Genomic DNA, 27,439 nt, shown 5'->3' with positions numbered 1-27,439 from the left:
GTAAAGATGAGAAATTATTAAAAAAAAAATTTTTAGAATAGATACTTTTATATTCTGGTATAATCTAAAGCAGCAACAGCATCAAATAGTTACAAGAAAAACACAAAATAGGTCAAAATGGGCTGATTTTTTACAGCCCAAAATGCTTCCATTGGCTTTCATTGCGTTGAATGATTGACAGCTGCCAAGACACGCCTACTTGGTTTACTTGCCATTGGGGCTAAAATCTCTCAGCCCCAGAGCCAATAGAGGGCTGTGCTCAGCCCTAATGCCGCCTCAGACCGTGAGGTCATTGGCTATTGACCAATCACAGCACCTGCTCGTGTGTGGTTGTTTATGATGTGAAAGAATGGCGGGTGGAAGTATTTTAAATTAAATACGTTTATTATTTACTTTATAATCCGTTTTGTCCCGTGTCCGTGGAGGGGAAAATGAAGTTAAGAGACTGGGAGCATATCGTCCATTTTGGATCATATAACAAAAGGAAAGGATACGAAGAATACGTTTTGTGAGTTTGAAATTCTTGCATGGGGCAAACAGCTGACCGCACACCGGACCCACAGAAAGGTAAAGTGGTCTGCTTCATTCATCTCACAAAGTTAAGAAACATAATCGCTGGTTTAATCACATTGAAAGTGGCTCGAGCTCTCATTGAGTTGGGAAGAGAGAGAGAGAGAGGCTGTGTTTGTGTGCGTGTGCGTGTGTTAGTGTTGTTTCGGTGCCGTGTGCATGCGCACGTGCGTGCAGGTGTGTGTGCCTTGCAAGTTGCTTGTTTCGAAACGGCACCGACGCGCGTGCGCAACGCAACTGGCGCAAACTGCCCGTTTGCGCCAGTTGCGCTTGTGCGTGCGTGCATGCATGTGTACTGTTATTATTAATGACAGTATAAGAGAAGCTATCTGTACATACAAATACAAACAATGTTCAGTGGAGTGTTTGTTGTGGGCATGCACTTCTGTTGTTGTGGAGCATTTGCTGTAACAAAGTATAGGCCTGTAGTAGTGTCATTGCTGTACTTTGATATCTGGAATATGATGCTATTGCTGCAGGTTGAACTAGTTGGGTAGCATAGTCAGTGTTGGCAAAATATTACTTTAACACTAATATACTACTTATTACTTATTACTTTAAAAAAAAGGAATAAAGTTATACTTTTTATTACTCCCTGAGAAAAGTAACTAGTTACTTATTACTTATTACTTTACTTATTACTTTTTTTCCCTCTCGCCTCCAGTAATTGCATATTTTGTCCCCAAAAGTCTTACTTTGCATTTTCAACATTAGCAGTCCCCCCTCCCCTATTCTGCAGAGTTTATTTAACTCTAAAAAGTGTACTGTATAGTGTACACATGATGATGGGTCCATTTGTACACATTGATTAGAAGTAGATTTTTTCGACGTGGAATATAGATTCTTCCCTATGCACAACTTGCAGCGCACAATAATGTTCATCTCGTCTCGATCGCGGACATACTCAAAATAATGCGAATAATTCCAAGTATTGAATGTTATAACGCTTTGTTGTGCCGGTGTTTCTGTCTCCTCCACCTCCTCCATTGTTAGTTTATTTACATCTCTTCTCTCTAACAGTGCAGTCTAACGAGTTACACACACTAGTTTAGGTTGTTGTTCCGTGTTCCGGACAGTTTAAGGCCCGCCCTTCTGCATCCGATACTTCACACATACGTACCGACGAGTGTGCATCGTTTCCGTATCCGCTCTAGAGTCTAGATCTAGAGCGGATCAGCAGTCTGCAAAGCAACTTGACCCCTATCCAGTCTACCATTATAAATAAACACTCAAACCCACAGTTCCACCAAGGCTCGTGAAAATAGTAATAATATTACTTTTGAAAAAAAGTAAATGTAATATTATTACTCAAAATGTGAAAGTAACTAGTTAAAAAAGTAATAATATTACTGAAAGTAGTATATTACTTAAGTTACTTGCCAACACTGAGCATAGTGTAATAGATTTTCGAGTAGCACTGCATGGGTACTGGGTTGTTGTGGAATGTGATGCTGATGCTGTTGTTGTGTAGGTCTGCCAGTATTCTGTGAACATGCTGTATTATAGGGTGAACAATGGATAGCATGTTTTTGTATTGAGTTGAACTGTAAATAAATCAATCAATCAATTAGCATATACTATCGTATATTGGCCCGTAGCATAAGATTTCTTAGGCAGCCCCAGCTCCAACCAACATCACCAAGAGCCGCTACTGGGTTTGACAGCCCGAAATATGTAGAGCCTCTGACAATTTCCAGATGTAAATTCAGAAGTGTTTCCACGTCTAAAAACAAACTGGAGCAAAACATGCAAAAATGCAATTCTGAGGTCAATGACTCCTCAAGGTCACCAGAGGTCAGTCAGAAAGTGGTTCCACATCTGAAATCAAATAGGTTTGGTTATCTGCCGTACTATGATGGCACACCATATCCCGAACCAGCTGGAGATTCAGTTTGTTTTCCTCAGACACCCAGAATTTGTCAAGTTGCTGAGGGATATCTCAATGTAAGAATCGAGTATGATATGGATGAACTCTGGGATGATGTTGACCTGATGATGGTATTGAAGACAGCACCTAAAGTATGGAATTGTGCTAGTGGCATCTGCTGCATTTTTGCCATAAAGTCTAATACAATTTGAGTGGCAAGAGTAGACTTTGGACTCCATTGGGTGAGGTCAAGTTCAGGCTTAATCTAACTGGCAGGTTTTGACTTGTCGACATGAGCTGGAAGGTCACCATCAAGCAGCGGAAATGCTGAGAGCACATCATGCCCCGCTCCTTAGCAATGTCCATGCTCCTCTGTGCCTCGGCCATGTATTTGGACGAAACTAACTTCTACTCTTTCAGAATGGTTGTTGGTGTCTTCTGTGGTTGCTCATTGAAATTAGGTATCTTCCGCTTTGGTATGGTTGTGCTCAATGTCTTGGTCTTCCCAACTAACATTTCCTGTCTGTATGAGCAGTACACACGCTCCCCATTTTAGACAGTTTAGCAAGCGTGCAGCGACCCCTCGTCAACAGCCTGCTTTATGAGCAGATTGTGCCGTGTCACAGGCACATTGACCGCTATCGAGTATGAGTTCAACTTCTGACACTCTAGCACAAAGTTCATCAGCTTCGCCACATTACGATTGAATGTAAGGCTCAGTGCATGTGGGAGATGGCATTCTGTCTTTCATGGTGTGGTTGTTGGTTACCATGAGCCATGCCAGGTACTTTATGCAGTCACATTCTGCAAAGATTGGCATATAGAGTCGTTGATAGTAGTCTCATGTAGATTCCAGTTTACTTCTTTTGGAGATTAAAGCACTCAATTAAAATAAAAGTTAAAGAGGGACATTTAGAATTGTTATATTTGTATGTTCATGTCTTTTGATATAATAAATAAAACAAATGATTACGAGAAATACAATAAAAGTGAAAGTAAAGACAAATCGTAATTGAGTTATTGAATAAAAAGATGTATATTGATACCTCAATGATTAGGATCCTTAATGGTCAACACAATATCAGAAATGAATTATAAATGTCAGAATTAGTTGAAATAGACTTATTGTACTTATTTTTACTCCTAACAATGGCCAATGTCTTTGGAATAGCTAAATGACCTTGACCATGACCTTTCAAGGTCAATTAAAATAGTATCAGAAATGAATTCCACATGCCTCAATTAGTCAGAATGGAGGTATTACATGTGCAAATACACTCAGAAACAAAAAAGTTGTATTTTCATCATAGCCGATGGTGGCCATTTTTTTTATGCGGCCATTGCGCCATTCGTAGCACTATGGCGGACGAGCACCTCGTTGATTTTTCAAGTTCAGGGACCCATTGACTCAGTTCAAGTGAGAAATTCCCCCAACACCAAATTGGTGTTGGGGGAATTTACAGGCAGGTACTGGACTATGGGAGAGACTGAGTTTCTAACTGCCCTCAACGAAGATATGTGAATACCCAAAAATGTCTTGCATGCTAATGTTTTGATGGAAGTATTGGCCATCATCATTAGCCTATATTTGCATTAGAACCACTATCTGGACATCCCAAAAACAACAATGGAGACTCTTAAAGAGGCAGTGTTATAAAAGTGCACTGCCAAAAATGTAACCTCATAGAAAATGGCTTTTGCACATTTTTACACACACAAGAGCAGACCGTGTCAACCTTTTTAAAGTATCACTATTCATAATGCTTGACATGGTGGAGAGTTGACCCTAAATATTGAACTATTGCTTAATTTACACAAAATCTACACAATTAGTGAATGTAGAATAATTGTTATTTGGATCAACGACTGTTATCTATCCTATAATACCAACATCAATACAGCATGGAATTGTGTACAAAATCCAATCTGACGACAACATTCTTCTAAGTTTTGGGTCTTAGAGGCTAAATATCATCAAATGGTGGTCTGTGGCTCAAATGCCAAATAATCAATGGACCCTGATATGAAAAGAACCAAGCTTGCTTAAAAACGCAGCATCTGTATAGATATCTTACGTGTGAAGTTATATGCAATGTTGGCATCTCTTTAATACTTGTCAACATGTGATTATATTGTAATGGCATTGATTTCACAGGCTTGCTGGTGAAAAGTGAGGCAGTGATATTCACCATAATGTGCTGGAAAATAACTATCTTTGTTGTTGGTTAAGCGGACAGTATATTGTTTGTGTTTCTGGGGATAATGTAGAACATAATAAAAAATAAAACAATGGTACTGTAGTTCATGGCAATCCACAGTAAACAGTTGTTTTATTTACCTGTGCCTTTGTTTGAAATGTACCCATTCTGCATACTGTGAAACACCTCTCCCTTCCAGATGGGTCATCATCAGATATATTTGATTATTTATTTCTTCATCCACATGCTAACATGCTGTCTTCATCAATATAGTATGTCAACCCCACAGATGTTATAGTTCATTTTCAGAGTGATCACATTATTTTGTGCAATTGTCAGCTAGATCATGAAAGGTGAGTACTGGTATGTCACTGTATGTGAATACAATAAAGTGATATTTTTCTGTGCATTCTTCTTAGGATTATTCCCAAATCCAAACACTTACTAAATAGCTAATCAACAAGCACATGTTGAGTTTCTGCACATGAGATGCACCAAACAGATACCACTTTACCAGCTCAGTGGCCTTGTGGTTAGAGTGTCCGCCCTGAGACTGGGAGGTCGGGGTTCAATCCCCTGCCGGGTCATACCAAAGACTCTAAATAATGGGACCCAGTGCCTCCCTGCTTGACACTCAGCATCAAGGGTTGGATTGGGGGTGGGAAGTGAGGACGCTGGCGTCGACTGTTCGCCGCTTCACCTCCCAATGTATGAATGAATGAACAATTGTAAAGCGCTTTGAGCACTTGGAAAAGCGCTATAAAAATGCAATTCATTACTATATTTTATGCATGTAGAAGCCATTTGACGGGTCCGTGTCAATATTCCGACGGGCCGGTGTTCCGACGGGTTGGTGTTCCGACGGTCCATTGTTCTGAAGGGTCGGTGTTCCGACGACACCCCGTGCCGTGTGGCTGCTGTTCCTCGTCACGCATCACTGTCCGTGCGCCACTGTAACTCTTGGGCAACATTCAGTTTCGAGTAGGCCTATACCTAGATGATCATTAAAATAATTCTGATTATGATTGATTGAGAGTCCTAAACGTATAGCCAGCAAGTAGCTCCAGCAAACGTATGCACCTCTCTCTTTCTCTCTCTCTCTCTAGCTCTCTCTCATATATACAGCAAACCTGTACTTTCAACAGTGCACGTTAAAACATTATTCACATAGCCTAACTGTTCTAGCCTGCGGTGGTCCTCGGCTCATATATGTATAGGCTAACGGGATGTCATAATAAAATGATATAATTTAGCTTTATAATTCAGCTTGTTGGAACGCAGTTGCGGACTGACGGTGGTGTGTGTGTGTGTGTGTGTGTGTGTGTGTGTGTGTGTGCGCTTGTGGTTTACGCACATTACGCATTGTGGCTTTGTGTGTTTAAACAGAAATGAAGCTTTTGTTTGTAGAGCTGGACTTGTTGGTTAATATAATTGATTGATATAATTATGGTATGTATGGATCATCATTGCATGGTTCCTTTTGTGTCCCGAAAAAAGCGGAAAATACATATAGCCTTTATATCTTCACTTTTCTTCACTTTTTTATTTGAAAATAAAGTGGGGAATATCAATACTGCAATGTAGAAATAAGTCCAGAATTCAAAACATTATTGTACTTAAAAATTACACCACTGATTCTGGCTGATCACATAAAATCGGGCACAGAATTCCGCACAGCATCCCAATATTCATACAGATCGCGATCCCCCTGTTGTAGTCCCGCTTGAGGCGACGAATCCTCTTCTCCAGGTCCCTCCATTTGTTCTTCTGGGGTGGTCGGGTGGCACCTCGCTCAGCAGCTCTGGTGGTAGACGCTGTTCGTCTTTCAGCTGCCTGAGGAAGATCCAAAGTGACGGATGCCGCCGATCCAGCTTCTGGTTCCACCTTTTATGAAAGGCTAAAACATTGAATGAAAAAACATATGCATATGGTATATGAACAAACTCTTACATTTAACATGTTTTTGTGTGCAAGAAAGATATATAGTTACCTGCGAGTCCCTCCGCCTGGATGTTCCTCCACTGTCCACAGGCTCTGCGTAAAGTGGAAATAACATCCCGACCTCTGGCTGTTGGGCATCTCCGTCTCCATGGCCAGGAGGAGGGAGCTTTCAAAGTCAGTGATGACCCGCTGGGGTGTCCACTGGTGCCCAGTGACAAGCAGTACCCGCTGTTTGATATATGGCTTAGGATTTCCTATATGCTGCATAGGATTATTGATTTGCACATTTGAAAACAACAAATTATACCCATCATATTGGGTTGTGCAAGTGAGATTTAATAAACCCTGTGGGGTTTAAAAGGTTAAATATCTCCCCTCATTTAACAACAAAATAATACAAATAAATCATAAAACATAAAACATCAAACGTAAATTATTTGGCAACATAATAATACAAGAATGGATACACAGTAGGCCTATAATGAAAGTCAAAATATTTGTAGGAAAAAAGGAAGTGTGTGTGTGTGTGTGTGTGTGTGTGTGTGTGTGTGTGTGTGTGTGTGCGTGCGTGCGTGCGTGCGTGCGTGTGTGTGTGTGCGTGCGTGCGTGCGTGTGTGTTCAACAAAAAAATGGCTTCTAAGCTTCTATTTAAAATAAAATGACTTAAAGTTAGACTTTCATGAGATCACACTGTTCCATAGCTGCTCCCCACTGTATTACATTATACCATGGCTCCCCCTAGTGACGGTTTATGTTACGTGCATCGTATGCTCCAGCAGCGCTAGTGCGTATGTGCACAACATGTGTGTTCGTCTGACTGTTGACACTTGAATTATATACAAAGAAAACTAAAACGTGTCGTTTGAAAACAGTGTCGTCGTTAAGTAGCTCAACCCCTGTAACACAGCAGCTGATTCACTACGTGTTATTACTCTATTTACCTTTTATACTATATACTCATATTTTAAGATGTATTTCTCTCATATCTGTTTGTTTGTTATAAATGTGATCCTAAACAACCACATTACATTCAGTCATTCTTGATTTGTATATAGAAGTGTATAATTGTAAGTCTCTAAATGTTCTGATGAATTGAAAATGGTGGGCCTTTGTAAACAAGTGTCCAGTTTTTGTATTGAGTTCTACTTTTGTTTAAATGTAGGCCTACTCATTCTGCATACTGTTTATAAATCAATACATTGAAACTGGGACTCACTCAACTGATGCAAATTACAGTTGTTGTTATTCAACAGTGAGTGACTTGTGAAATGACGCGAGTCAGTTGACCAATGGGGTCCTACTCCTTCCTAGTACTTCCTGCTTTATCTCTCTCATGGCATCCTCCTCAGTTCATAGGCTACTAGTAGTTCATACGATCTTTGAGACTTTGACTTTGCATTCATCTCCTCGATATCGTCGACGTTGTTCCACGCTCCCAAGGCTAAAAGGTACGTTTTGACAAGTTTTTATCCCGTTTTGCAATTGTAAGAAATTGTCTGTATACTCTTAAGTAAATAGCTCTTAGCTAACGTTGTAACCCTAAGGTGTATACAGGGGGTGGTTATAACGTGGTATCGCCCGCATTAGCGCTTATAACTGCGTCTGCATGGTGAATTAATTACTGCTTTATTACTTAACATGTTTTATATTTGCGAGTGTGGCAAACTGGTTGTATTAAGGCACAATTAACTTGCTGAACTCCCCCGAATTTATTGCTAATGCTAGCATAGCTATCTCCATACCATAACAATAGAACGTCAAGATAGCTTTTCCGCTTCCGTTTCTCTAGCGTTTGACGTCAGCACTTGTTTACATTCAACAGGAAGATCAATCCCTCTAGACTTGGTAAAGTTGCACTGTAGCCTACTCAAATTACAGCTGTTGTTATTCAATTGAGCCATTTACACGTCGCATATATAAGTTATGCCACAAGTGTTCACTTCGTAAAAGTGTGTCAACCCCCATCCTCTGCCAGAGAAATGCCTGCTGCCTCTTAAGGTTACACTATATCCTTATACTACAAACGTATACATCTTTGGGGTATTCCTGAATCTTATGTCATATTATATGGTACATAATCATGCAAGTATTAACCCACAAGACAGTACAGTACAAGAGGAAATATCAGATTCCACTAGAAGGCTGAAACTAACTTGATATACCTGACATATTACATTCAATCATTCTTGATTTGTATATAGAAGTGTATAATTGTAAGTCTCTAAATGTTCCGATGAATTGAAAATGGTGGGCCTTTGTAAATTGTGTCCAGTTTTTGTATTGAGTTCTACTTTTGTTTAAATGTAGGCCTGTGTTGTAGTATTGCAGTGGATAGATAGATAGTAAAATATGAGGAAAATGTACACAGTATGTAGAAAAGCACTGTAAATCAATACAACAACTACTACTTTGAGGACGAAACCATGAAAAGCACTGAGACTTGTTTACATCAGGGTCATCCATTTTCAATTCATCAGAACATTTAAAGACATAGCCTACAGACATACACAGTAGGCTACTCTTATGCAAAAAAGGAAATCATCATAAACATCATAATCATACGTAATCATAATCTGGGTTGCATGTGGTTTGTTGTACTCACTGTTGTGATTGTGGACTTTGTTGACATTAAGGAAGTATTTAGACAGGTACATGGTATCTTAAGGTGTAGTGAATCTTGTAGACCAGGCCCATTGCAAGTTGCTGTACTGGGCAGGGGTGAAGTGGGTTCTGGGAGTGAGGCCAAGTAGTAGCCTGACCAGTTTGTTTTGGGAAGTCTGGAGCCTTGTTTTAAGAGCCTTTGAGGTACTGTGGTACATAGCCCCTTTTGGGACCCTCTGTTACTTTTTCTGAATTTTGGACGGTGGTACCCTAGTGTCCCTCGAAAGTTATTCCACTCTCCATAGGACGCAGCTTCTGCACCGCTGTCTGTTCACGGAGACCTGCACGGTCGCTTGAGTGTTGGTGAGATGTTTCAAATATGCATACAGCAGCAGTAGGAGACAGCAGGATTGTGTGCAAAGCGGCATTCATTGGCGTTGCCGTGAAGTATTTTTAATCTTCTCTAAAATTCTCTCTTCCTCACTTCCCATGTCCCGCCTCCCAAGACACAACAGCATTCAAATCATCCAGCCTGTACGCGGTCGGCCAATCAGAGGCGGTGACTAGGACGTGCAGCTAGCCAGCCGTGGTGCGGGAGGTGGAAATTTCAGAAAAGGTAACCGAGGTCCCGAAAGGGGGTATGTGGTACCAAGAGGTGCATGCAGTCTGATAGGCAATTCACACTGAGACGGACTGAATCCGTTTCATTGGAACCGTTTCCGAATACGGTTGCCTGGTCCCCGATGGCCATGATTCACATTGCCCGAGATTCAACAGCAAACCAGGGTACAGGTTGCACACTTTAATCCTCCAGATGGCGGTGTCCTTGATGGCTGGCGCGCCCGGACACTGATCAAATCTGCAACATTGTCTCAAATAAATCCAGACACACTGCATTGCATTGCCTCTTTGCCGTTATACTACTTCACTGTCAGCCTGCCTGCTATTCACTGTGTCAGTCAGTTCTGTGCTCCAGTGTCGTGTTTGATATTAGTTTGCTATGTATTCTACTTTAGCATTATTATTATTTTGTTTTACTTTGGAAACTATGCCAGGCAAAGCCCAAGAGCCACGTGTAGTCCGCAGAATAAGATCAGTGCGTACTGCGGTGCTGCGAGTATACGCAGATTCAACCCCCCGAAGTCTCTCGTGAGGCGTGCCTCTGTCAGTTCGTGGTGAACCAGCTGCTGCTGCGCTCAGAGCGAGGGCGGCTTTTATACTCGGCCTGATGTCGCGCGGCTGGCGGCGATTGCTCGCGGCATAATTTCCTTCTAGCCTAGTATGAGATTCGGCAAATACACCTGACCTATCACCTGCCCGAGTGGGCGTCTCACGCTCTGAGGTGACAGACAGCGTGGCTGGTCACCATGGCAAAATCAAATCATATTATGGCACGCATGTTCAATCAAAGTTTGCCTCTTCTACAAAAATACAACTTACAGTTCTCTTGTATCATACCCTACTTGTATTATTTTCCCCCACGGAGTAACCTCGCATCAGACTATCCAGCATAGCTATATCCACCTCAGTGAACAGTCAAGACTGGCAGTGTCAGTAGGCCAATCAGAAGCAGGCGGGCGTTAAGCGTCAAGCGTCAAGCTGTTTTTCCAAAACACGCAACATCTCTTCTCCCACCAACGTCATGTGTTCATTTATGGACAGCCGTACAGACTCCATTTGACTCATTTTACCTCCTCTATGAGATATTTTCCACCAAGCACCAAATAAATACTTGTCAACGTGTCATACGGGTCAACGTGTGCTCAATGTTCAATCAATTATTACATCAAAGCAAACGGCATAAACAATATTAGTTTGCCTCTTCTACAAAAATAAAAGGTCCAAGTTACAGTTATCTTGCATCATACCGTACTTATACATCATATACGTATTATTTCCCACCACGGAGTAACCTCGCACCAGACTATCCAGCATACTGTAGCTATATCCAGGTGGGGCGTGTTACCATGTCTATGTTCTGACGCAAAATAGATTAACACGCACCGGCAACGTGCATTGTCGCGCACACGCATACATACAGCTCCTTTGAATAGTATAGATTTGTACTCTGTCCACTGTAATGTTAACGCATCTTAGTCAATCTTATTTTTAAATTATATATTTTTTGACTTTCTACACCATTAATAAATCTCATGATTGATTGATTTTATCAGACAATATAAAATGCAAACGGTGCAAGGTACAGTCAAGTATTTGGTCCAAAAGGATTACACCAAAGAAAGACCTTGTTCTTGTTTCCATGCGGGTCCTATGCACTCATGAACAATAAAAAACAACAACAGAAATTGAAACATGGAATCAGATTGGGGCCGAAGTAAGTCGGAGATGGGATAACGAGGTGGGGGTGATCACCTCGTGCCGCATCATTAGTCAGAAGGTATTTTTTTCCAGAAATTACTATCTCTAACCCTAACCTAAACATAACCGCAAGCACGGGAGCCGTGCATGTTCTCCATAGACTGTAAAAAAATATGGACAAAGCGTTCGCTGGGTCTGATATGGACGTAAAATGAAGCCAGTCAGTCCTTGTATTGTAAATCGCATATTGTAAAGATCTTTCTAGATCCGTTTTGGCCCAGCTGGCCATTGGCTGGCCCAGACAACGAGGCGGGACTTCCCACCTTCTTCTTAGTTGGTTTTTATTTTGACTCGAACAGGGGTGGCTCCCGCTCATAGACTGTAACAGTAGCCACGCCGCTCAGAACCATCATTTTCCAAAAATAATATTATGACATGAGAAATAAGACTTTAAACTAGTGACTGGAAGCAGAAAGTATTCATGACCATGTTTATTAAGGTAATAAATAATAAGTAATAAGTCTAGGTTGAAGTTGGGCCCAAATACATGGACCTCTATGGGGATATGGGTTTTTTTTGGGCCCAATGACAGCGCCACAACAGGCAACTTTCAGGATGTCCCGATTTCCTTAGTGGCATCACAAAATATCTGATGTTCGGCAACCTTAATGCATGTTCGGACTAACAGGACTTCGGATCTATGGGCAGTTCCCGATCACCTCTCCCTTTGACCTAACCTGACTCCGCCAGATGGGGCAGCAGAGAGTACACTGGGTTCCCCCCTCCTGCTCCCATCTGGGAACTCTCAGGCAGACTCGATGCTCCGGCCACCAAACGGCCTGGCCAATCAGCGGCAGCTAGAGGTGGGATCAAGGCAAACACAGTCCTGGCGTCATCATGAAAGCGGGCGGGGCTGGGACACTATTGTGTTGTGGTACACGCACCATTCTAACAATGGTTAGTGCCCTATTGTGTTGTGGGGCACACACCATTGAAATGGAACACTAACACACACCATTGTCAGGGCCGCTTTTAGGGTAGATCGAATGGTGCCGCCGCACTAGGCCTCGCGCATGCGAGGCCTCGTGCTAGGCAGCGTTTTTTTCTATTTTTTTTAGAAACACTTTCCATCTCAGAGTCAAGAGCTAAAATATAGGCAGCTACGCACGGCGGCTAGAGGCCCCGAGAGTTCTCCCTGCATCGCAGTTCGCAGCCCGTTCCGTCGCAGTTGATTTTTCACCTATTTAATCTGCGGTCGGTTGGGGGGCCTCCAACGGCCGCGCGTCGCCTCCTCCATTCAACCGCCGTCACTTCTTCATCCTACCGTTAAGCGACACCCGGCTGTCCGGTCGTGGGCCCCCCTGTTGTCCCCCTCTGCGCTGCGCTGTGCCGGCTTGCGCTGCAGAATTAGAGCAGATCTACAAGCTCACAATGCGTTGAAGCGCGACGCGTTGTGAGCTTGTAGATCGGCCGCACCACCGCGCAACGCATGCAGTCGAATTATACACACAATGGAATCGAAACAAAAACAACTGAACACATGTAGGCTAATTGAGTGTACAACGGCTCCGCTCACAATCAAAACGACTCGTCACTCGAGTGAAGTGAAAAGGTATGCTGTCATGTCATGTAGGACTGTGTGTGGACAAAAAAAAGTTTTATTTCAAATAATTTGTCACGCAAGGACCGACGACCTCTTTCTCTCTCTCTCTCTCTCTCTCTCTCTCTCTCACTCTCTCTTTCAGTCTCTCTCTGTCAGTCCAGTCAGTCAGTGTCATGATTTCACAATTTTCAAATTGAATTTTGATCGATCACAAACTGTCTGCAGGCAATCAAGCAAATGTGATACTTAATATTTATAACAAATAACAGCAACACAAGCAAGCAGCTGTTCATTTTACTTGTATAACCAGTAAGTTGAGCTGCATTGCAGGGCAGACTGGTTGGGTGGTGGTTTTATATCAGTTTATGATCAGGGCAACAGGTTTGTGTTCCATTGGTATTCGTTGTAGAGTAGAGTAATACATAGACAAGTTAAATTGCTCATATAGATCATCAGACAGTGTCAGCCCCAGAGACCCCTCCTGTGACAGCTTGCTTGACATGACTCATGTCATGTTAATTGTTAACTATAGCTTCCTTACAACAAATAAAATAACATAATGTGGAGGACCACAATCTCTGCATTCACACTGTTAAGCTGCTAAATTAGGCAGTGCATGTCAATTTCTTACTCATTGGAGATGAGAACCTGGCATATATTATCTGTAGGAAAGTGAAGGCAAAAGTAAGTATTAATTCATTAATTAATTCAAAACATTTGCGCGTGCTTTCCCCCGACATCTCGCACAGGGCCTCGCATTTCTCCCAGACGCCCCTGACCATTGTAATACATCTTAACACAGTATTGGTTTGTTCTTAATTCCTCACCAGACTCCTTGAAAGACTCCTTTCAATCTCTGGCCTAGATCTGAACTAAACATCTCACTGAGCTGAACATAATGGATGTGCTTAAGAAAGACGCAGGAGTGCAAAGCACCAGCGAGCTGGCCAGATGTATAGAGAGAGACAGAGAGCACTTTTAGGGAGCGGCAATAGAGGGTGTTCATAGCAAGACAAAATAAAGAGCATCATTGTGAAAAAATATATTCTTTAAAAAATATAAATTTGTGAAATAAAAAAGTAATTCATTGAGCAGTGTGGAAAAATACGGGGGGGGACTTTTTCCACAGGCCAGTTTAAAAGCAGACGCCCGTGAGTGCTCTTTGAGAACGGTTTTGAAGGATTCTATTTCTAGGGATCCACATGTCTTTAACTTAATGATTGTTGGTAATGCTTGTGAACCGTTACAATTTAGAACGTTAAAAACAAATTGGATACTTTCACGTTATTCACTTTACACACCATTGTTCCTTGTGTGTGATTTTTTTCCCCTAATGCATGATCCATAATCCATAATCTCAAGATTCACATGTTGGAGAGTTGGGCTAACACCACTAGGTGTATAGGTGAATAAGTCCTTCCTTATTCACTTGATTTCAGATCAGTCCAGACTGCAGGTGAAGATGAACTCTCCAGACTCAGCCATGGACATTTCTATTAAACGGGAACCTGCAGACATTTCTGTTACACAGGAACATGAAGAACACCCACACCTCAGTAAGTTTCATGTGCTCTTCCTTTCTTTAATAATATAGCGATCCAGCGACACGTTGTGAGCTTGTAGATTGACTATACACTGTGCTTCCCTGCAGCAGATTGCAGGTGGTTGCGGATATATAAATTGGATTAATTAATGAATGCGGTCGGATAAAAGTCGCATTATAAGTATGCACGGATTCGGGTGACATAAAAGCTCATCCGCCGGTCTCTAGCGTCCACTAAGGAAAGTAGGCTTTCTAATTACACAAGCCGTCTTTGTATTGGTGAGTAGGTACAAAGTTATTTTTATTTACGCTACAGACGAGAGAGGCTGGTCTACATTTGTGCGAGCCCTGGAAGTCATCGGTAACATAGCTCTAAATGCAACGGCATTAGAGCTATGGATCAGAGCTAATAGTAATACCCAGGGGGCAAACCACCCTTTTTTGAGGAAACCTGCATTTGTCATAACATACAAAGTTGTCCACCAGAAATAATATCTATGACCCCATAGGATCACAACCTATTATGGATAACTCGGTCAATTTCGTTGCCAATATGGACTTATTAAAACAGTTTAAGAGCCATAAACAACAAGATGTCTAATTTCAAATTATGGAACGGATGCCACGAACGACAAGACGTGCTCCCTTGGGATTTTTTTTTATTCTCATTTTCTTATCCATATTTTGAAAATTCCTCTAATCTGGTGTACAGGTGATGACATGCACATTACATGCATAATCTACTATACAAGTGAAAAGGTGTACCCATACTCATTCTTTGTGCTCTATCTCCGACCGAACCACACTTTCACCACACATCTCTATATGCAAAATAAATTCGGCACGCTCCCCGAACTGACATAGCCTATTTTTTAGCCGTTCAAGTGTCTTATTTACTCTATTAAATATTACTTTTATGAAACATTCCTACACGGAACACGGAATCACTGCTGCCCCAACACGGTCAGAAACAAGCCCAACCAGCCCACAAACAAGCCCTTTAAACCACGCTACTTACATACACTACAACTCGCTTACAATTCGCAAACCTGGCAACACCCTGCCTCATACGTCACCAGCTCTGCTCTGTCCGTCGAGCTCACACTCTGTCGCAGCCATCTTGCTTTTCTTTTTGATGGGCGAGTGGACATTTAATGCAAATAAATTAATTATAGGTCCAGCAAGCAAATCATGATGGTCTGTTTGTGCTCAATAGGTCACAATAACATTCCGAAATTAGGTGTTGTGTTTTCTATGACATTTTCCCCAGTAGTAGTTGCATATCTGTCTCAGCTTTGGCTTGATGATAGCACATGCTAACAGTGGTGAACACAATGTTAGCAGCATTTGATGACAGGTTGCCATAGCAGCGTACAGTGTGCGCAGACCTAACGTCAGTTGTTTACCACAAAAACACACGATGTAACTTTATAAACTCATGTAACCTAACCTTGCGTGTCTTGATTGCCCGTTTTTTAAGACACACCATGCTAACGGTGTTAGCGCGTTAGCATCACACAGCTTATGACAATCCAAACGTTTTTAATGTGAGATGTTCTGGTGAGTTGCTGATCACAGAGGATTGTGTATTATATCAACCTGGGATTTTATAATAGGCTATACATTGCATTTTACATTTATTTTTGTCTCATGAAAAGCGTTAATGACCTGACAATGAAAAAACAATTACTTTATTTCAATTTAAGTGAAAAACCATTTATTTTATTTCAATTTAAGTTCGTTAGCATCACACAGCTTACAGGCTCAGTGTTGCATGTAGAATACTTTCAAACATGACAATCCAAACGTTTTTAATGAGAGATGTTCTGGTGAGTTGGTGATCACAGAGGATTGTGTATTATATCAACCTGGGATTTTATAATAGGCTATACATTGCATTTCACATTTATTTTTGTCTCATGAAAAGCGTTAATGACCTGACAATGAAAAACCATTTCTTTTATTTCAATTGAAGTTTGCTTTGGACCAACACAACTACACACACTACAACTCGCTTTTCCAATAACCCATCCGTTACTACAGTGGCGGAACAACATTGGGCCGGGCCGGGGGGTGAGACAGCACGACCGGGCCTCAACGAACCTGACTCCCAACAGCGTCCCCCCCCCCCCCCCCCCCCAAACGGGCAAAAAATAATTTATGCTAACAGTTGCTGCTAATTTGAGCAGGCCTACATGAACGAGAGAGGAGTTATATGTGTGAGGAGCTGATCACAGTCACAGATAGACAGGAAAAGTGTTATATCTTGCCTATTATTTCTGCTATATATTATTGATCGCGTCTGTGTCTGTCTGTGACATTGCGCAGCAGTGCACACACACGAGAGAGAGAGATAGAAAGAGAGAGAGAGACGTAGAGAGAGAGAGGTGCTGCGTGTTAAAAAAAAATAGGCTACTACTCATCTTTGTGTTCTGTTTCAACAATATTGGACAAAGTTTGAGCCACAAACACATTGCTCTCTCTCTCTCTCTTCTCCTTTTCTATAAATTAAATAGGCCTATTCATGATTCTGCTTATAGAGAAGTAGCCTATGTTAGTTTGTTTTATGGACTTCAGAGCTACTTTCAAATCCCTTTCTCACAATCTACAACACAACGTTATCATTGTCATTGTGCTATAATAATAACTAATAACCCATCCGATGTGGAGTCAACTCCCGCAATTTCCTTCTTCCCATAGTGCGTGGCGAAGTCACTCTGGGATTGAGTGGCCGCGTAGCGGCCACGAAATTCTAGTATAATTACAATTTCTTTCTTTTTTTATAATGGGAGAATTGGCACTCAAAGCCTAAACTGGTGACCACCAGGTGGCGCTGAAAGAGTTATGTCCAATATGGACAAAATCCCAATATTAGCCCTTATTAGTTATAATGGGGGGTGAATAGGGCACAATTTTGAACTGAGAGATATTTCCACAAAACTTCTCAGGTTGATCAATGATATGAATTTGTTTTGTATTGCAAGTTTCCATGAAATCCAATATGGCCGCCACAATATTAGCACCAAGGAAATTGGTTTTTGCTAACTTCTGAACCAGATGAGCTAGAAATGCAAACTTGGTGTGTATTTCATGGTTTCTGACCATGAGAGACTCAATGGAATACCTATTTTTATTATTGGGTGTGTCTGGACCCTTATTGTGCATATTTACAAGATGGTGGCTACCCGAAATAGTGCTTTACCATGATTTCTACCATGATTGTTGACTGTTTTGGCAAACACAAGCAATATTAATCCATTGGGTAATATTCATGGCACAGAAGGAACATATATTCTTGAGCTTGCATATTGTCAAAATGGCTGCAAAAAGAAAAGAGACATTACATTTCCTGTCAGTTCCTATTACCCAGGTGGGCAAACCACCCCTTTATTGGATATACCTGCATTTGCCATAACATCAAAGGTTGTCCACCAGAAATATCTATGACCCTATAGAATCATAACCTATATGGACACACCGGTCAATTTTTTTGCTGGAAATCCAATATGGCCGCCACAATGTTAGTCCCCATTAGCCTTAACTGAGGGATATTTCCACGGAATTTCACAGGTTGATCAATGATATGAATACCATAATTTCTTTATTGGAAGTTTCCATGATATCCAATATGGCCACCACAATACAAGCACCCTAGCTCTAGATGAGCTAGAACTTTCTAACCACGAAATATATTATTGTTCTGGGGTGTTTCTTTGCAGAAAGACATCCCTCTGGCTGTATTTTGGTCTTGATCTACTGTTTGTTGGCATTTCCTCCCTTTTATGTTGACAATCATCCCAGGCAGGGACGTGCATCGTCCCTGTACCAGGTAATCTGGAAGAGGGGGAAGTCCCCCAAGACATCGCAGGAAAGATCTTAGCAAGAATAATCCTCAACCGTCTAATCAGCCATGCTGAGAATGTTGTCCCTGGATCCCAATGTGGTTTCCACGGAGGCAGAGGTACCTGTGACATGATCTTTTCCATTTGCCAGCTGCAAGAAAAGTGCAGAGAGCAGAAGGATCTCTATATGGTGTTTGCCGACCTCACCAAGGCCTCTCACACAGCAATCGTGACTAGTGAGGGCCTATGTCAGATCCATGGCAAGTTTGGCTGTCCAGGGACATTGATCTCTCTCATCGAGGCCTTTCATGACAGGATGCCAGCCAGAGTCCAAGAGAATGGTGATGCATCCGAGCCATTCCCAGTCAGGAATGGAATGAAGCTCCTGCTGCATCTGCACATGCACAGATTTTCTGTCAGCCTTTGATACAGCTACATGATATTGTCTTGTTCATTGACACAGGCCAGGCTGGCTCTGTAGATGGACAGGGGACTGCATTCCCGTCACTGAGAGACCATCCATACTCAGAGACAGAAAGGGATGTCCGGCTTGGCGTTGCACGTCCCTGCCTGGGATGATTGTCCACATAAACAGAGGAAATGCCAACAGAAACAGTAGAACAAAACCAAAATACAGCCAGAGGGATGTCTATCTGCAAAGAAACACCCCAGAACAATAATCATCATCATCATCATCATCATACTATAATTCTGTCAATGTCTGTGTCTCTGTCTGTCTGTCTGTCTGTCTGTCTGTCTGTCTGTCTGTCTGTCTGTGTGTGTGTGTGTGTGTCAGAAACACCGCCGTAGCTCCTCACTGCCTGCACCAATCACTCCCACTTTTCACACAGGCATTGACTATAATAATATGGAGGTCTTAACGAAGCCCTTTTTCGATTTGACACATTAATGATTAATAATGAATTTATTAGTGAATTAAAAATGCGAAAACGCACCCGGGCGCAGTACCCCCCGCGAGGGGTGTCAAATATCTCACAAAGGGTAAGGGCTAGTATACTTAATTGAGGGAAATTATGTCAATAAAATATTTATATATCTCTCGTGGTTAGAAACCATGAGTTTGTATTTCTAGCTCATCTTTCAGAATTTAGAGCAAAACCAATTTTCTGGGTGCTAGTATTGTGGTGGCCCTATTATATATCATGGAAACTTCCAATACAAAAAAATATGGTTTTCATATCATTGATCAACCTGTGAAGTTTCGTGGAAATATCCCTCAGTTAAAAATGTTGCCCTATTCACCTGCATTATAGGCTAATGGGGGCTAATATTGTGGCGGCCATATTGGATTTCCAGAAAATAAATTGACCGGTTTGTACATATAGGTCGTGATTTTATTGGGTCATAGATATTTCTGGTGGACAATCTTTGATGTTATGGCAAATGCAGGTATCCAAAAAAGGGGTGGTTTGCCCCCCATGGGTAATATACGATCTGACAGGAAATGTAATGTCTCTTTTCTTTTTCATGTTTGCAGCCATTTTGACAATATGCAAGCTCAAGAATATATGTCCCTTCTGTGCCATGAATCTTAGCCAATGGATTAATATTGCTTGTGAAACAGTCAACAATCATGGTAGAAATCTTCGCAACAAAATTGACCGAGTTGTCCATATAGGTTGTGATCCTACTGGGTCATAGATATTATTTCTGGTGGACAACTTTGTATGTTATGACAAATGCAAATGTGTGCAACCACACCAATGCAACTAATTGAGTTTCAATGAGTTGAATTGGTGTGGGTGACCTTAAAACGGTTTTGTCCCAAGGAGTCCCTATCATTATGTGCAATTTATATCAGGTGTGGACAATACTTATTGCTGGGCCGTCTGGCACCGTGAACAAGATCTGGCACTGATCACTACAGTAGTTTGTGATATTTCATCGCTACAGTAGTTTGTGAGATTTGATGGCTACAGTAGTTTACAGACCCATTTACAGACGTACAGAGCTACGCCATGGAAATATTTTACCTACAGTAGATTGTCCACATTTCAAGCATTGTCAGAAGTGCTTCTGTTTCATAATGTCATGCACTCATTTACTACCAGATCAGAGCTCAGGTGTGTTGTATATCATGTATCATGTTTTAAAATTGTTTCAGAATTTCATGATTCAAATAAAAACATTTGCTGTAACACCATTGTTCATTTGAGTTAAAGTAACTCAATATATTTAAATATATTTGTATTTGTATTTATTTTTTGTATTTAGCTTACTTTCAAAACATTTTAGGAATCCAGTGTTGACCATCATGTTATGTTTCTGCTCCTAGACATCCTGCACATGGTTGTGTGGCCTGAAGTTGAAGTTGAACTTGAATCCGACACTGAAGTCACTGAAGACAGTGATGATTGGGAGGAGACCAGTGGAGGTCAGTCAGTGTTAAACACAGGCACAATAACTACATGTGTGGGTGTTACGTTCTCCAAACAAAGTATGAAAGAATAACAAGTGGCTCAAATTGGAGACCTCAACATAAGGAATAACAATGAGTCAAGCACAATTCATTGTTAAAGTTAGGTACTTTACCAAAGTAGAACTCAGGCAGGCCACCCCCCATGGGGACATAGAAGCCCCCCCCCCCCCCCCCCCCCCCAACCAAAAAGACAGTTCTAAACGAAATGCTAATAACAAAAAGTTTGACTGCCGGCCATCTCCAGGCCAAACTGAAATAACAATTAATAAAGCTAAGGGACTGATCGTTATTTATCCACCAGGGGGGGGTGGTGCAGATGTGATTTCATTTTTTTATTTTACCTCATCCCCCCCCCAGCCTCCAAATATAAACTCAGGGACTGGAAGAATATATATGACCCCCCCCCAAACACCATAGACCATATTTATTTTATATTCACACCAACAGTATAGCAGCATAAAGTAAACGCTGATCGTTTATTAGGCGGCGGCCGTCTGGGGTTCATTTGGTTCCATATCCGTCATTACATTATGGTCAACACTCAACACTGATGATATGCCATTGCATTCTTCCAACTAAAGATTTAAATATGAATCTGGCAGCTTCGAAAATAGCATATGCAGACCTACAAGCTCACAACAACACGCTGATGACGCGACGCAAATTTATGAGCTTAGATTGGCTATTTTTAAGGTTCGCCTCGTGCGTAAAGTCATTCTAGCCAAGCTGCCAAGGCAGTGGGCACCCCTCGCCTCTGTGCCCAAGCCCAGGATGATGAAAATGAATGCTAAATAAATATGTCACGCAGTCGCATACCATAATACTACAGCGTCATACTCCACAGAGAAAAGCACAATTTGCGCAACACCAACGTTCAACTGCCTGCTCGGCTCATTTAGCCAGCCAGGCACCACCAAATAGTATAACTCTTTCTTTAATCTATTACAACCACATACGCAGACAAAAGTACATGGCACCGCGGACAAAACACAAGTAGGCTACTAAACTCTGCATGGCTCATTTCCATGCGTCACACAGTCAGGGACCCTGCTGAGGATTTGGTCCACTGTTTACCCTCCTACTGCATATATCGGCGCTGCATGCAGATCGGCTATTTTACCGTTTGTGAGGATGCACACATGAGCGCCGCGGAGAAAATTGTTATTTATAATGCGTGTGAAATGGCATGTGTAAAGGGTTAAATTGCGTGACTGTCACACTCAAAGGGTGAGACAAGGCAGCCCTGGCTACTGTGACGCACACACCAACAATCCACCATTGCAATGCGAGTGCGCAAAGATGCACATGATAGCTGCATGCTTTTAGACCAGCCCTACCGTATTCTGAATGAGAATCTGTCTCGCCTGCATGCCACCATGTTGACGATGCGTTGTCCAAAGACGGTAGAGTCTCTTCCATCAAAATGTTCCATGCCCATCAACATAAAGGCCTCAAGGTGTTCCTGTGATGTTTTGCTACTTTCTATGTTCGTTCACAAGCAACTTCAGTCACAAACAGTAACTTGTGAGAAGTTTATATCGTAACATCATCCACGACCTCAGCCCCAACATTATTATTATTGTTGTTATTATCATCTCAGTGTGACATTTTCCTGACTCAGTGATGCGGTGCTGGGTTTCACCGAGACACCTCACACCACCACCGCAACCTCAGCAGCGGTGCTGTCAACCTGCTGCTCCTCGCCTTCCTCCTCTCTGACCGACAACACTCGCTCTTTACAGCGGCCTGGTGCTGCTGGCCCACAATTCAAACATCACGGTTCATAGCTTGAAACATTTTTCGCCTTTTCTACTGGAAATGTTATGAACGCAGAATCAATCTGTCCCGCGCTGTTTTGAAATGGGTACATGTCAGACGTAGCAAACTACATCAGCGGCCGGGGGAGGGACCTTTGCTGGTAGAATAGAATCAGATCTACAAGCTAACAACGTGTCACCAAGCAACACATTAGCTTGTAGATCTGTTCTATTTGCATGCGCAGTTGCGCACACATGGAAGATACCAAGTACACTCGCCACACAGGGTAAACTTTATATAGATATATGAGTGAAACACTATGAAAAACAAAATAATCAAAACATTTTTTAAATACAAAATTCAGCAAAATAAAGTTGTACAACCTCCCCCAAGCCAAAATAAAAATAAACATATCCCCCCAGGCTCAAAAAATAGTTTAATGACCCCCCCCCCCCCCCTTTTTTTGCACCATACCAACCTTTGATGAATAACGATCAGTCCCTAACAGAAAGAAAAGGCTAACTAAAGGATTATGGTTGGATTGGAGCTGTTGCTGTCTGTGTCTGCACACTGAGTTGGACTGGCTTGTATAGTAGAGAACTGTGGCATGTGATAATTGGGGAGCCTGCTGCAGGTGTGCCAGTCTGAGTGGAGAGACAATGGGGATTAGGCACAGACAATGATCGAGTGAGTGAGTGATGTCATGGCCACACGCAACAGTGGGAACACTGGGAATTTGGCATGAATGAAAATATTAGAAACATGATGAATAGAAAATAAATATAAATGTCTCTCTCTCTCTCTCTCTCTCTCTCTCTCTCTCTCTCTCAGGAGTGAGGTCCCAGTCTCCCCAGACTCAGTCCTTCTCCTGTACAGGGTGTTCAAACTCCTACACATCTCAGGTCTTCCTGCAAAGACACGTCAGGAGGAGTCACAATGACCTCTACTGCCAAATGCTGAGGAATGGACAGATAACCTCAGCAGCCTGTCAGCAAATCACCAGCCAGAAACAAGGAGACACTGACGAATTGAGATCGTACAGTCATCAACGGATTACTAAGACGTTCCACTGTAAACATTGTAACAAGAGTTTCAGTAAGTCATGTCACCTGAAGACACACCAGTATGTCCACACTGGAGAAAAACCTTTCCACTGTAAACATTGTAACAAGAGTTTCAGTATTTCAGCTCACCTGAAGAGACACCAGCATGTCCACACTGGAGAAAAACCATTCCAATGTAAACATTGTGACAAGAGTTTTAGTGTGTCATGCTCCCTGAAGAATCACCAGCGTGTCCACACTGGAGAAAAACCCTTCCATTGTCAACATTGTGACAAAAGTTTCAAGCAGTCAGGTGTTCTGACAATACACCAGCGTGTCCACACTGGAGAAAAACCTTTCCACTGTAAACATTGTAACAAGAGTTTCAGTCAGTCATGTGACCTGAAGAATCACCAGCGTATCCACACTGGCGAAAAACCTTTCCAATGTAAACATTGTAACAAGAGCTTCAGTCGGTCAGGTTCACTGAAGAATCACCAGCAGCGTGTCCACAGCGTGTAAACAGTGTGACAAAAGTTTAAATAACTCTGTTCACTTGCTAAAACACCATTGCATTCACACCATGGGAGTAAAAAAGTTTCCACTATACATGAGCTCACTGGGAGGATCAGATTAAACAGCTATATGTTCGTAGAGAGGTCGATAGATAAGACAAATATTATGGATTATTACTCCTATATTTCAAACCAAATATGGATAAATTATCCTTCTACAGCAAGGCCACCCAGACCTGAAATGCCATGACCCCCTCCCTTTTTTTAAACGGTCCTGAAAATCCACCTTTCAGCAGGCCCAAGGGAGAGGGAATGATCACCCTCCCACTCTTTACATAGTGTTTTTTCCTTTGTACATAGTGTTTTGTTTCCTTTAATGATGTATTAGAGTGGGAGGGTGTTATTGATGATATTGATCTTTTGTTGAGGGGCGCAAGCCCTCCACTACCATAGTGATGATTTGATTGGCTGATGAACATATTGAGGATAAAAAGTGAGGGCAGAAAAGTGAAGATGCCAAAAGTGATTGGCTGGAATGACATTTGTGATGATTTGATTGGCTGAGCACGCTGAGCACTGAGCACTGCCTGCACCAATCACTCCCACTTTTCACACAGGCATTGACCATAATAATATGGAGGTCTTAACGAATCCCTTTTTCCCATTTTACAAATTACAAATTAATAATTACTTTATTAGTATTAGTTTATTAAAACTCCGACTTAAACGCGCAACCTTGCACCCTCACACACCTCCGCCCCTTAGCGACACCTGCATCACATGCCACCGTTCTCATTGTTACCCCACTGGCATGCTTCCTCTAGCTACCGCCGCAACACAACAAACAGTGGCCTATACAATTTGGCGGCCACAACAAACAGTGGCCTATACAATTTGGTGGCGCACACACACACACACACACACACACTGTGTGCTGTCCTTTACACTGCTGTGCACATGTCTGCTTCACTCTTCCACAATTCAGGCCGCCATCCAATAACTTTCTCTTTCTCTCTAGAACCTGCTGACTTCAAAGGCGACCCTAACCTATCCACCGCCAGTGCTACTGCTCCTCCCCGTGCCCCAAATACACGAACTATGCCAAAGCGGAAAACCAAGTTCAGCACAGGAAAAAAAAAAAAATGGAATAATCTTGACACGCAAAGGCGTGCTAGGACAAACGCACAACAACAAGCTCAAGCAGCAGAAACACCTGACAAACGTCACCGCCGTCTACATGCTGCTGCTACTGCACGTGCTGCTGCTCGCGCAGCTGAAACACCTGGCCAACATGAGCGCCGTCTACGTGCTGCTAATACTGCACAAGCTGCTGCTCGCGCAGCGGAAACACCTGCCCAACATGAGCGCCGTCTACGTGCTGCTACTATTGCACGTGCTGCTGCTCGCGCAGCTGAAACACCTGGCCAACATGAGCACCGTCGACGTGCTGCTAATACTGCACAAGCTGCTGCTCGCGCAGCGGAAACACCTGCCCAACATGAGCGCCGTCTACGTGCTGCTACTATTGCACAAGCTGAGCGCCGGCGACGTGCTGCTGCTACTGCACAAGCTACTGCCCGCGCAGCGGAAACCCCTGCCCAACATGACCACCGGCAGCGTGTTGACACTACTGCCAAGGATGTAACGCTTCACGGTTGTAACATGGACGTTATCTCTTGATTGGTCAACGCCACCATGACGCCATCGCGTCAGTATGTGTACAGCAACGTACTCTACGTGCCCAGGAAGTTTTAAGTGTTTACCTTCATCCTGCGGGGAGCTATTGGTGAAAAACTGACTGCGTATAATTTTACACCTGGAGTATTTGTGTGCTACAATTTTTTTCTTTGGTGTTGGTGAATAAAAATCCACATGGATGTCTTCATGCTTATGTTCTTCATTAGTTTGCATCGTGTTTAGACGGAATTCACGTTCATTCTGGTCTGTAAGCAACGGCAAAGAAAACTTGCAAAGGAGGGTCAATTGTAACATGTGTTACAAATGGTCCGCTTCCATTCAATGCCATTATATGTAATATTTACATATTTGACATATTGGCCAATATTATATCTTCTAAAATTGTATTGTATTGTGTAGTGTATTCTAAAATTAGTTTAGGGTTGTATAACATTGTACAACTCAATCAATCAAACGTTTGTTTGTTTAATCAATGTCAAGGAAATGTCAATCAAGGAAATCAATTTCCCCATTGAACTGAAAAAAAAAGCCCAAACTGGTACACCCGATACTACTTAATATTTCCCAATATGTTTGATACATTTTCACATCCATGGTATGAAAACAATGCTAAGGAGTTGCTTCAATGAAATATAATTGCTTTAAGCTGAAAACGATATGTTTAATGGTGTTTTTTAGCGTTGTTACATTTATACTCCATGCTGTTACAATTAGTCCGACAGGCGCAACAAATGTAACACTGGAACAGCGTCAACTTTCGGTTTAATAACTCCCGACCTGTTTGATCAATTGAAAAATAAAAAGTGGTTTATGGAAGCAGACAAGTGTAGGTCCGTTGCCTGAAAATATTACATATGTAGATAAACGGATCTCCGAGTAAAAAAATGAAACGTGCAAAATGTTACAACCGTGGCGGCTCTCCCCTCTCAGAAGTTGGCTCAAACAACGCAACAAGGACGTCGCACAGCATGTCCTGATCTGCAATAATCTTTGCTACTTTGCTTGGTTTTGTGTGTGGGCCTACTTCAGAGATAGGTGTCCAATCAGCTGGTCCTCTTGGCCTTGATTGATTTAAATATTTATTAACAGTTTGCAGAATTACAGTACATTTCAAGCACAAACTCAATACAAAGACTGTTAACTGTGAGTGGACGACCCAATTAAGCATTACACTTGTTTACAAGAGGGTCCGTTCCACCTTGTTCTATCCATCATAACATTTAGAGACGTACAAATAGACACTTCTATATAGTCAAAGAACAGAGCAGGAATTCATCATATTAAAGGGAAAAGAAACATACAGTGAGGGGAAAAAGGGGTGGGCGGTGGGGGGGGATTCAGATTCTACGGAGGCCAGTTTTGAATTGCAGCCGTCCGTAGGTGCCCTTTGAGAGCGCCTTTGAAGGAGTCAAGGGATTCGCTTGTCTTAATGACTGTTGGTAGGGCGTAACACATTTTGGTGGCATAGGAGCGAAAATAATTTAGTCCCTTGTTTGTGCCG

General features: G+C 42.2%; 1 protein-coding gene across 5 annotated transcripts in view; it reads left to right on the top strand.

Annotated features, from left to right (window-relative positions):
• LOC308319836 (uncharacterized protein) overlaps positions 1 to 26,308 on the top strand; it is a 116,034-nt gene extending 89,726 nt beyond the window's left edge. Inside the window, exons 1-5 of one of the 5 annotated variants that reach the window (XM_080770047.1) lie at positions 7,918 to 8,024; positions 9,684 to 9,793; positions 14,539 to 14,655; positions 20,781 to 20,879; positions 25,259 to 26,308. In XM_080770047.1, coding sequence (XP_080626173.1) covers positions 14,635 to 14,655; positions 20,781 to 20,879; positions 25,259 to 25,885 — 747 coding nt within the window. In that variant the 5' untranslated portion in view covers positions 7,918 to 8,024; positions 9,684 to 9,793; positions 14,539 to 14,634 and the 3' untranslated portion in view covers positions 25,886 to 26,308. Of the gene's footprint in view, positions 1 to 7,917; positions 8,039 to 9,683; positions 9,794 to 14,504; positions 14,656 to 20,780; positions 20,880 to 25,258 lie in introns of those variants that run through there. The other 4 variants (XM_080770046.1, XM_080770045.1, XM_080770048.1 and 1 more) reach the window with 4 other exon arrangements.
• Positions 26,309 to 27,439: the final 1,131 nt, after the last annotated feature.

Source organism: Protomyctophum bolini, assembly GCF_963924005.1.
Source record: "Protomyctophum bolini genome assembly, chromosome: 8".
NCBI lineage: Eukaryota > Metazoa > Chordata > Actinopteri > Myctophiformes > Myctophidae > Protomyctophum > Protomyctophum bolini.
Note: the sequence above shows the minus strand (reverse complement) of the source record. Positions and strands in the feature narration are given on the sequence as shown.